The sequence below is a fragment of the Equus asinus genome, chromosome 3, assembly GCF_041296235.1.
Source record: "Equus asinus isolate D_3611 breed Donkey chromosome 3, EquAss-T2T_v2, whole genome shotgun sequence".
Lineage (NCBI taxonomy): Eukaryota > Metazoa > Chordata > Mammalia > Perissodactyla > Equidae > Equus > Equus asinus.
This window is the reverse complement of record NC_091792.1, coordinates 100,008,907-100,020,951: the sequence shown is the minus strand read 5'-3', so window position 1 is coordinate 100,020,951 and position 12,045 is coordinate 100,008,907. Positions and strand designations below refer to the sequence as shown.

Below are 12,045 nucleotides of genomic sequence, written 5' to 3'. Positions count from 1 at the left end.
CACAGAGTCTGCAGTTCCTTCTAGTTCTGTAGCACTGTCAGTGGTCAGGAGGACTTGGTAAGATCTTTTCCATTGGGGCTCAAGGGCTGTCTTCCTCTGATGATGCTTCCAGAATACCCAGTCACCAGGTTGTAGACTGTCACCCATAGAATCCTTTAAATTGGAATCCGTAAGCTTCTTTAACCTATTAATGATAGGTTTGAGCATAAGACATTGGAGATTTATAGTAGCTGGTCAAACAAGCATAAGACCGCAAGGGATCAGCAGAAGGTTGTACACCAGTAGACACTTATCTGCTCGTGACTGTCTCATGTGGAATTAGTTTATGTTTTTCAAAGAGGTACTGCAAACAGTCGGTGAGACCAAAGACAATACCTTAGGACAGGAGAGTCCAGGCTACAGGTATATAACAAACCTCTAAGACAATTAACAAGACTAGAATTTAATATCTGCAGAGGTGCAAACATAATTTTTCTTTCTACAATTACCGTCAGTTTTTACAAAAGATAGTCACAGTAAAACTAATTTGTTTATATTAAAAACTTGGCCTGATTATTCATATAAGTGAAAATAAGAATATTCACTGAGAATTTCTGAATTCTGGAGGGATCAAGAAGGGAGAAAAGTAAATATTTCATCTTTGTTCACAAAGGTATGTCTTACCAAATTGTTGATAGTTTAAGAGAAAAGATTTCTTTAAATCTGGAAAAACAAAACATTAGAGCATTCTCCTCAGTTCATGTAGTCCCATGTAATTTAATATTTCTTCTGCTTGAATCCAGTTTTTCCATTAGTTTCTCCACTTTACCTGAGGATTGAAGGTGATAGGAGCGGTGATAACAGAAGTTTGAAAGGTTTTCGTTAAGGCTCATATGATTAGCCCAGTGAAGCAGGTGCCTTGATTACTGGAGACTGTGGAAGGTATTCTCCAAGTGGGAAACACATTTTCTAGCAGTTTCTTTGCCACTGTGAGGGCATCAGCATTGTGGCAAGGGAACTGTTTAACCCAGTCAGAGAACATATATATAATAACAAGAACGTATTAATAAAGCATACTAAGTAACAGTTGAGTGAAATCTTGCTGCAGGTGCTCGAAAGACACAGAGGGAGGAGCTGTGAGGCCTCTGAGGATGGAAATAGCTTCTCTTAATGCACTATGGTGGTGAAGGAATGTAAAAAAATGAAAAATGGGGTTTGCCAGGGAGCCAGGAAGAGCCAAGTGGCCATCTTAGGTTACCCAGAGCCTCAACTGTTTAATTTACAGCTGTTTGCCCATCTTAATTTTTCTGATTCAGGAGCAGACTGTTGCCATGTTACAAGGACATCAGGATAGCAAAAGTCTGGCAATGAGGGGCTATTCTTTGCAGAGGCAGAAGGGACTTTATTCACATATGCCAATCTTTGTAAATTCTGTTGTTGCTGCTTTTACATGAAAATCAGCTCAGGCGTTCTTCTGATATTGGGTTCAGTCCCTTTAGTGTGAGCCTCAATTTTGATAACAGATAACATTTTATACCAGGACATAATTAGATTTCCAGGAATTTCACAGAATTTCTGGAACTCTTATAGCATATAAAGACATAACATAAAGAAGGCTTAATGTTATTTCTTATTTGACATTGCTTTCCATGTAAGTTAACATATCAGATAAGCCTAATTAGTTTAATATCCCTCTTTCTATAAGGAGAAAGAATAAATTTTTTGAGATGTTTCAGAGATCCTCTGAAAAATCCCAAAGTTAGCTGGAGGTCAAAAAACCAAAACCAAAAACAATTCATTTAGAATCTGATTTGGGGAAGTTTGTCAAAAATATCAAAGAAGGGTTTAAAATATTTGCCTAAATAGGATCACTGATCATTATGAAACTTAATATTCAATTATCTATTTAACCAAAGTGCCAAAAAGATTTCAAAGACAAATATAGAAGGTTACATAGCTGCAAAACCTATCTCTTTTTAGTAGAAAAGATTCACCTTTTAACCTAAAGCACAGGAAATTATTCTGATAAAACATAAAGTCCCTGCCTTTTAGGCAAATTACTCAAAAATAAAGAACAACCTTTCGTAATCTCTTTATCAAGAGCAGACTAAAAGCCTAAGAAACCTTGTCTTTATAACAGAGAGAAAATTAAATTCTCAATTGCACCAGCTCACTTCTGATACTAAAACTAATTTGCTTGATTAAATTCATTCCAATCTTAGCCAACTCGACCATGCACAAAACTCTTTTCTCAAGAGTTCCTCTTCCACAAGCCTTCTATAACTTTCTTTTTTACTTTCAGAATTTGTTCTTTCTTCTTTCCGACAACCAATTTTACTTTAGGACAGGTTTACTTTCTGAACAAGAAAATCTCTATTCCTTATACCTTCTTTTAATGAAAACATGTATTTTCTCATAGCATACATTTTTTAATGTGCCACAAGACATGTTCATTAATAGACCCAAACACCTTTTCCTTTTTCTGTAATAAGAAGCCAAAAATAGATAAACCTATGTTTAGTAATTAATATCTTACTATTTTGTCTTATCTGGAAATGATCTAGATAGTCAAGGAATTTCTCCCCATTTAATTTTTTTCAAGATTTTATTTTTCCTTTTTCTCCCCAAAGCCCCCCAGTACATAGTTGCATATTTTTAGTTGTGGGTCCTTCTTGTTGTGGCTTGTGGGGTGCCACCTCAGCATGGCTTGATGAGCGGTGCCATGTCCATGCCCAGGATCCAAACTGGCGAAACCCTGGGCTGCCAAAGGGGAGCACGCAAACTCAACCACTTGGCCATGGGGCCAGCCCCCTCACCATTTGATTTAACTCAGTAAAACTCTAAAATTTCAAGTTACCAAAAGGTTTTGCAGTTATTTTTAAGTACACATACCATAAAACATAATTATTGCATCTAAAAGTTCTTACTGCATTAACATCTGTATAATTCATTTGTTAACAATCATACTTAGATTATTCAATTAGATTTTTTGAAACATTAAAGCAATTAGCTATCATCTTATTTTTTTGCTGACAAATTTTTTTAACAGAGATAACATGAGTTTATTTGATTAATAACCAAGATATAATAAAAGTTGCATGTTTGCATTATATCCACTGTTGATGACTCTGAAGACATGCCTATTTTAATTAAACCAACAAACTTAAACAAGCTTTTATTTACCAAAGATTATTTAATTCATGTTAACTTGGAAAACATTTGAGTTAGTTTCTGTGATACTTAGATATAATTTATATAAGCATTTACTTCAAATTAAATAGAGCCCTTTACTAACAAATTTTGATAATACATTCCAGAGGTAGAAAAATATCACACATATATAACATATATACATATATATAGACAGACACAGAGATCTTATAGCTTTTATTTTAAAAATTTTAGCCATGAATCAGGTATAATACAAATCTCACTAATTTATAAATAATTGTGTCTCTGACAGATGGAACAAGTTAAGATTACATGCTTAAAAGGTTTTTGTTCTTGTTGTTAATATTTGTGGAGAAGACTTTTAAGATTTATATTTGCTTTAGACAAGAAGGCTATCAATTTGGTTTTAGGTGAAAGCAGCCTGCATTTAAAATAAAACATTTTTCCGTTTCTTTTCCCCGGAGGGATTTACTGATTGAGCTAACCAGGTTTATCTCCTGGGGTGTTTACGTTCTAACATGGTGAAATTTACAACTTCAAAAGACAAAAAGAAAAAAATGCAAGTTTTTTTCCTAGAAGTTTCAGGGTAATTGCAATTTAAAATTTTCCTTCAGTCTTAGGAATTCGGGACAGTCTAAATAAGAGTTCTCAGGGAGGTTACAAGCCTTTTAAGACAAATAGGGGAGGTTTTAGGATTGGTGAAAGGGAGTGGGGGGATCTGAACTGCCTGAACGAGTTGCATTTTCAGTTTTGCAAAGATTTGTAAGATAAGGACATTTGCTCTCAACTCCTCAGGAATTTTGAGTTGTAACCTAAAGGACATCAGAGATTGATTTACCCATCTAATTGCATTATCCTAAATTTGCTTTTCTCTCTCTGCGTACAAGGTTTTATTTTAATTTAGGGAAAAAGGCCTGTAAAAATTCCTATCAGGCTCTGAATATCAGCTTTTAATCTGGCCAATTTTTGACCATAGAGCTACTAAAAATCCTTGTAAATACCTTGTCAGTTTTCAGTCAGGACAAGTGTAAATATTTCTGGCAGTATTAAGCAATATCATTAATTCTAATTTTAGTTTCTCCTAGGCTGTTTCAGGGAATAACGTAGCAGTTTACTAGGAAAACCCTCAGAGTCTCATCAACTCTGAGAAAGACCCGTGAAGGAGCCCTCTTGCAAGAACAGATACAGAACAGGTGTCTCTAAGGCCATTAACTTGGTGGACTTTTGTTTATAGTTGTGTAGTCTTTTAGGTACATCTTATAGCTTTAATTTTTCATTAGCTTTTTGCAACAAAACTTTCAATGAAGCTATTTTAGAATTTTGAAGTGTTTGCTTTTAAGTGCACTTTTTAAATGGTCTTGTCAAATTAGAACATTCCTTCTATTGGCGATCGTAATTTTAAATCATCCTTAGTAATTTTGGTCCTTTGAGATAAAAATTTACAAGAGAAGGGGCCATAGTTCTTAAACATAAAACAGCTGTAGTTCTCAAGGGAGAAACCTCTTCCAAAACTTTAAAAAATAAAAGTTCCATGTTAAAGAAAAGCATGCAAACAAGAATGACAATAGGGAAATCCCTCAATTTAGAGTATTCACTGACCCAAGAAAAACTCCTGCTGAGGGAATCTTTTCCTATCGCAATGGTCACCAAGTCGGCACTGAGACAATCATCTCCTGGGCAGTGCCCCCCAACCCCCAAACAAAGGCATTGACCTTGACCAAATGGTGGGAAGTCAGAACCTGAGAGGATGCATGATGAGTAGAGTCAGCGATCCATCAAAACGGTGAACCCAAGGCAGCTTGTGTAGGTAACATACCTGGTTCCAGAAGGTGCTGGTCCATGATGGTAAGATCACTGTAGATCCCACTTCTGACACCATGCATGTTAACCTAATAATAAAGAGCCAAAATGAGAGGCAGAGAGGCGTTTATCTTGGGATCACAGAATTGCTGTTGAGGGAGCACAGATTCAGGTAGAAACCCAAATAGTGTCCCACTGGGAAGTAAAAGAAGTCGGGGCTTTTAAAGACAAGAAGGGAGGTTTGCATTACAAAGAATGTTAATTGGGATTGGCAGCAGAAAGCTAGTCTTGGCTAAACCTAATTCATTGCTAAGGCTAGCTAGAGGGAGGCAAAAGTCCCATCACTATGACTAGTTGCAACGTTCGCAGAATGTGTCTTGACTCAGTTCGAAAGTTCGTGTTCTGCCCGATGAGGACATACATAAGACCCATTTCCTTAATGCCTTCCCAGCTCCATTTTAAAGCCCTTAGACGTAAGTGACTCCGTTTTGTTTCACATGTCACAATTTTTAAAAGTTTTGTTAGAAAATTAATATTATGTAATATTATATAAATGATGCAATCTTATTTTTTTTACCCAAGTTGAAATTTAATTGCAATATATCATGAAGAATTCAAACATTATATATTGTAAAGAAGATGCTAGGCTGGAACATAATTACACTCAGATGTGAATGAATGATGGAAGTATAAGTGCATTTTACTAAATGGTACAGGTCATGAGTCTCACATCCCAGTAAATCCCCTAGTGCTGTGGGATTTGATTCATTTATGGTTCCCTCATTACTTATCCTATTCTCCATCTGTCCTCTTCTTTGCAGTCGGATACTTCTGGAAACTATGAAATCACACTCTTAAAGATCTGTGGAGGAGATGACTGAGTCAAGAACATAATCTCCAAAGATCGACTTCTGCCATGGTGGCCTTTTCCAACAGCTCTGCTTACTTCTTACAATATTTAAAAGTACGAGCAAGTGTAAACAGCACCCTGTTTTCCTAACTGAAATTTTCATTGTTCCATAACAACAACAGAAACAAAGTGATTTACAGCATCTAATTCATAATGTAATCATTTATAAATGAAATTTTAAAATGGCATTAAGGATCTGCTAATCCTATCCGAATTATATTTCTGCTTAGGAAGTGAGAATCTTTATATCTTTCTAAAACATTAAATATAAAAGCAGGGTAATATAAGTTGTTGTCTTTGTTAAAGGTAATTTATCTGTTTTTAGTGTCTACCAACGTTGTTTGATACTTGCTGCCAACAACTAATGATATTTTTAAACACATTTTTGTTATAAAAGCTTTAGCTGCTTCAATTTATCTATTACCTTGTTAAGCACATTCATCTTAAGAAAGGAATAAAAATAAAGACATATGTAATCCTGGCCTGCCCTTTCTAGTTGTGATCAAGCTATAGGAGTGGCAATGCACAGTAAGTTATTTTAGCCCTCAGAAAACATCTGCTGAACTATTAACCTAACCACTTCCCGTCTATATGGCAAGCGTGAATTGTGGTTATTTAATGCTAAATATTACTTTCCCAGAATGGGTATTCAGAATCAAGTCTCTAAGGTTTCCTCTTCCTCTAAAATAAATTTGTAAAACTATGCATTTAAAAAAATCCTTCATGTTATCTTTGAAAGGTACCTAATAAGAAATATCTCGACTAATATGAAATATATAAGGTGAAAAATTCCAGTTGGAGTTATTAGTCTGGACTAGAATAGAAATGATCGTACTGCAGTAGTGATGTATGAACCCAGAGCTTTTAATCAATACATTGTTCTAGTGAACACTTCTCAGAACTTTCAGAAAGATAGAGAAGTTATTTCTTGTTCTGGGGTTTCCTAAATGCTTACGGGGATAAAACTCGAGGATTTAGAGTCCAACACACCTGGTTTTGACTTCGTGTCCTACCATTTACTAGTTCTGTGACCCGGGCAACTAATAAATCCTGCTAAACCAAAGTTTCTCATCTGTAGAATGGTGATAATTACAGCACCTGTCTTTCTGATAGGTTGTTTTTAAAGATTAAGTAAGATAATGCCTGTGAAGCACTTAGCCCTGTGCCTGGACATAGTGAGTGTTCAGTTACCATGTTATCATTATTGTTACCAAGGAACACCAAAATGGTCATGGCAGCATTGTAGCTATTTGTGAACAGACTTCAGTTTACCAAGCCCTGTGCTAAGTAAATGTTGTATACACCAAGGGGACTAAGACTCATTTCCTTTTGCCAGGGAGCTCAAAATCTGCTCAGGGAGAGAGACACATGACAGATAAACACTACACAGTATGTACTACATGCATTCAGGGAAATGACATTGTATGAGACAGAAATGGTATGGAGGCAAGATCGGGAATTCAGCCTACTGAAGGTCACAAACTTCACCACTAAAATAGAAGAAGAAAGGTTCTCCAGACAGGTAAGAACGCTTGCAAAGTCCCAGAGTTATGAAGTAGCATGGTGTACACACAGCTCTACCCAAAGTTTAGCGTGGTGAAGGCTTAAGGTACAAAGAGAGGTGACCAGGGATAGGTGGAGGCCAGCTTATGAAGTCTCATATACCAAGCTAAAGAGTTCACAAGCAAAGGAAAGTCCTAGAAGGAGCATTCCAGGAGGATTTCTTTTCTTTTCTTTTCTGCTTTTTCTCCCCAAAGCCCCCCAATACATAGTTGTATATTTTAGTTGTGGGTTCTTCTAGTTGTGGCATGTGGGACGCCACCTCAGCATGGCTTGATGAGCAGTACCGTGTCTGCGCCCAGGATCCGAATCAGTCAAACCCTGGGCTGCCGGAGCAGAGCATGAGAACTTAACCACTTGGCCACGGGGCCGGCCCCCAGGAGGATTTCAATCAGGGGAGCGATGTGGTCAAATTTTTGATCAAGGAGGAAGAATGTATGAGAGGAAAGCTAGAGACTGGGAGCCCACTTGGCAAGTTAGTTCTATAATCAATACTAAAATGCCAGCCTGAACTAATAGAATGGCAAGGTTTAGGAGATAAAATTATAGAACACGGTAATCAACATAGTCATGTGTCAAGTATGCCCCCACGATTTTGGCTTTAGTGATCCAGTGAATGAGTGTATCACAAGCAGTAAATCATTGCTAATACTCATTGAGTGTTTACTGTGTACCAGGCACTATGTTAAACAGTGTAGTGTATGTTAATTCACTAATCCTAAAGGAGCTTTACAATGTAGGTACTAACTCACAGAGACAGAAATGGAAGCTTAGAGAAATTAAGTAACTTGCCCACCAGAATAGCCAGCATTTGAACCCAAGCAGCCCAAGTCCAGTGTTCAGGCTCTTAATCACTATTTTGCCTTAGAATTTATCCCATCCCAGGGCCGATGTAAGCCTTTGAATGCAGGGATTTTTGTTGCATTCATCGCTTGTACCCTAGTGCTTGGAACATGCTTGGCACATAAGAGGCACTTAATAAATCTTTGTTGAATGAATGAAGTTCTTTTTCCTCTGTGCATTTGAGCTGTCTAAGTGAATTTGGGGTGGCTATTTAACCATTTGTAAGTATATCAGCTTCTGGGAAAAGAAACTAGTATCATTGCACTGTGGGCAGCCTTGGAGAAAAGTTCAGAAATTTTACCCACATAGAGAGTCCTTTTTCCAAACTACCCATCACCATGGAGAGAAATATTTTGTGAGCTGGCCGGGTCACTGGGACTTGTGGAGAAGCAAACAGTTCAAATGCATATAGATTCTCCTTTACTTAACATCAAACTAAACTCCTGAGATGGCGTTACGAGATATTAACCTTGGCCACCTGCTTCAAAGTCACGGAGAAGGAGTCTCTATCCTCCTTGGATTTTGACATTGTGTTCTCTTTTCTCCTGGAACAATAATTTCTTCTACTAGAGCTCTCCCACACAATTTTTTTGTCTTTCCTTCCTTCCTTCCTCCCTTCTCTTTTTTTCTTTGCATTGTTCTTCCTCTCATTCATTCTTCTCTTTCTTTCCTTATTTCTATAACCTAATGAGTGCTTTTGAAACCACCTTCCAACATAAATACTAAGACTTTGACGATAATCTACCACAACCATGTGGTCTTCCCCTCCCGTCCTCCCTGCCTCGCCCCACCCAGTGTGACCACCATCCCAGATTCCACATTCATTGTCCCTTTGCTTTCTTTCCTTTTTTTTTCTCCTGAGGAAGATTAGCCCTGAGCTAACATCCGTGCCAGTCTTCGTCCACGTTATATGTGGATCGCTGACACAGTATGACTGACAGTGGTGTAGGTCTGCACCTGGGATCCAAACCTGTGAAACTGGGCCACCAAAGTGGAGCATGCCAAACTTAACCACTATGCCACAGAGCCGGTCCCTACTTTCTTTTTATAGCGTTTTTCATTTAATTTTTTTCCTTTATTTAAATGAGTCTTATGCTGTATGTAATCTCTGGAATTTATTTTTTCACTTAGTATTATTTTGCTAACTGATATCCAGATCATTGCATATTAGGTATTTTATTTTTATTGGCTGCTATATATCATTCCATTGTGTAAATCATAAATACAAGTTCTAGGAGACAACCAAATTGAAGGAAGTAGGGGAAGCATAGTTTTATCTGGCTCCCTATCCCTTGAGCTTCTTTGAAGTTATGGTGCCCACTGTGGCCACAGCAGTAGCCGTCATCTCCAATCAGTAAGGGGCAGAGTGTAATGGCAAAAACGCAAAACTAGGAAGAACCTGGGCTTTTCTCTTGCTTTCCCAGGGATTCACTGGGTAATCTTATAGAAAGGGCCATCCTCTAAACCATTGTAAATGTCAATGAATATGTTCTATGTTTCTAAATTCCTAACCCAGTTCTCTGGTTAGGTACCAGTAAATTCACAGTAGGTACTCAATACACAAATTCACAGTACACAAGTCCACAAATTGTGTATGACTTGTGTACACGGTACATAAATTCATAGTCGATACACAATAAATTTTAATGATAATGATTTGTACAGCAGGGTCATACATCTTTCCTGCAAGTTGTACCAGGTTGTTGCAAGAAGCCCAGGAAACAATGATTAGAAAACTACAGAATGTCATTCAAATGTGATTTAGAGTTATAGAATTGATGTGTGTATGAACGGAGGACTTACTATGTGCCAAGTACTATGCTAGATATTTTATGTCTCTTTTGCTCTCAGAGATGTTATACCATTTAACTGTCTTAAGCACTTTGTGGAACAAAGCATGGTTATATGTATCAATATTATACCCATTGTACAGATGAAGAAAATGAGGTTCAGAGAAGTTAGGTTACTAGCCCAAGGATACACGGTGGGGAAACCAAAGTTTGGGATCCAAGTCACTTGGTATCTGTGCATGAATGAGTATAAGGAAGGTGAGAACGCAAAGGGAGTGGTGATCACTTGAGAGGACCCTGTAAAGAGAAAGGAACATTGGGATAATAAAAACACTCCAAGGAAATCTCCCCCCTCCAACCGTTCTGCTCTTATCCTTCTTGCCTCCTATATGCTGGACCAGCTAGGAGCTGCTGAAAGTGTATTTCCGATGATTCTGGTGGAGCACGGCTAGCTCAGGATGGAGCGTGGTGGTTAGTGATTCTTCCAAAGAACTACAGCACTCATCTCAATGCCATACCAGAATGAGAGGGACAGTACATGACACGGGGCAGTGCCGTGGTTAAGAGCATGGGCCCTGGCGTCATGCTGTCCAGATCTGTGACTAGGCAAGTTACTTTACCTTGCTAAGTCACGTGTTCCTCACCTTTAAAATGGGGACAATAATAGTTTCTATCTCATAAAGCTATTTTGATAATTAAATGAGAAAACATTGAAAAGGTGTTCAGCATAGTGCATAGCATATAATAAGCCCTCAATAAATGTTCGCCTACCTCATGTTGTTATTACAGTGTATGGTCCAAGGGCCATGTTTTTTTATTGCCTCCAATTTCCACAAGGTGGCAGATTGAGTTCAAAGTGGACCCCATGGCTCTGTGTCCCGAAGACAAAACCTGCTTTAATTGCTTCAGAATAACTGGGCCAAATATGAGCTGTTCAGAAACATCTTCATTAGATTATCTATAGAAGGTTTGTTATGGCCCAGGCATCTTATTGTTGCTGTAAAATCCTTCTTAATGGAACATATGGGTCATTTAATTTAATCCCCTGGTTTCTCCCGATTCCCAGGACCATCTGCATTTGTGTGAAATGTGTATTAACTCCTCCGTGGATCACCCGCCTAAGTGGGTACATTCAAGTCATCTCATTAAGCACTAAATTTAGTCCCTGAAGACTGTGACGGAGGAGAAAATTAGCCAGCTGGAAAGAGTCCTGGACTCTGATTGGGGAACTGCAGAAGGCAGGAGATTTGTACACCTCGTTCTAGAGTGATAGGATGTTTGGTCCGTTCATTAGAAGCTGCGAAAACGACAAATGAAGATTCTGAGTAGGAGGAGCTGGAGAGCCTACTGGTAAGGGCAGATTGAAGGAAGTGTTTAAATAGTATAATTCAGACTTTTCTTCTCTGTATCCTCTCCTTTTTCCATTTCCCTAATTTTGTGTCATATTGATAACCTCCAGTTTCTACAATTTTACTTTGTCTTTAAAGCATTGGTTTTAGGGTCAGATCAAATTGGGTCCAAATCCTGGCTCCACAACCTATTATAGCAGCATTTCTGGCAGGAAGGATTTGACAATCCTTATAATTCAATTCTTTACTTGATAACAGCAGCACCTACCTTACAGAGTTGTTGTGAGGATCAAATGAAAGAAAGCATGTGAAGAGTTTAATTCAATCAGAAGTAGTTACTAGTAATTGCATCGGCATAGCCTTGCCCAGCAAATAGCAAACAGTAGGAGTTCAGTAAGCAGTAGTAGAATAAATAAATGATACTTATTAGTCCTACACAGTGATAGAAACTCTAAAACTGGCCTTGGAAGTCTTCAAGGAAAATGCTCACTGAAATCAGTGTTATCTTGTCAAACCTTTCCTCCAACAATGGGAGTCAAATGTATGCACTTCAGTGGGTAGGGGTGCAGGATCTGAAGACAGGTTCCCCAGGCTTATTTCCTGCCCACCAGTTGATAACTGTGTGACATGTGAGTGAGCAACT

General features: G+C 38.0%; 1 protein-coding gene and 1 long non-coding RNA gene across 2 annotated transcripts in view; both read left to right on the top strand.

Annotated features, from left to right (window-relative positions):
• ANXA3 (annexin A3) overlaps window positions 1-6,577 on the top strand; it is a 61,930-nt gene extending 55,353 nt beyond the window's left edge. Inside the window, exon 13 of the mRNA XM_044766203.2 lies at window positions 5,772-6,577. Coding sequence (XP_044622138.1) covers window positions 5,772-5,831 — 60 coding nt within the window. The 3' untranslated portion in view covers window positions 5,832-6,577. The remainder of the gene's footprint in view (window positions 1-5,771) is intronic.
• A 619-nt stretch (window positions 6,578-7,196) lies between these two features.
• Window positions 7,197-12,045, top strand: part of LOC123283823 (uncharacterized) — a 29,356-nt gene continuing 24,507 nt past the window's right edge. Inside the window, exons 1-2 of the long non-coding RNA XR_011502169.1 lie at window positions 7,197-7,382; window positions 11,120-11,403. This is a non-coding gene — a long non-coding RNA (uncharacterized lncRNA). The remainder of the gene's footprint in view (window positions 7,383-11,119; window positions 11,404-12,045) is intronic.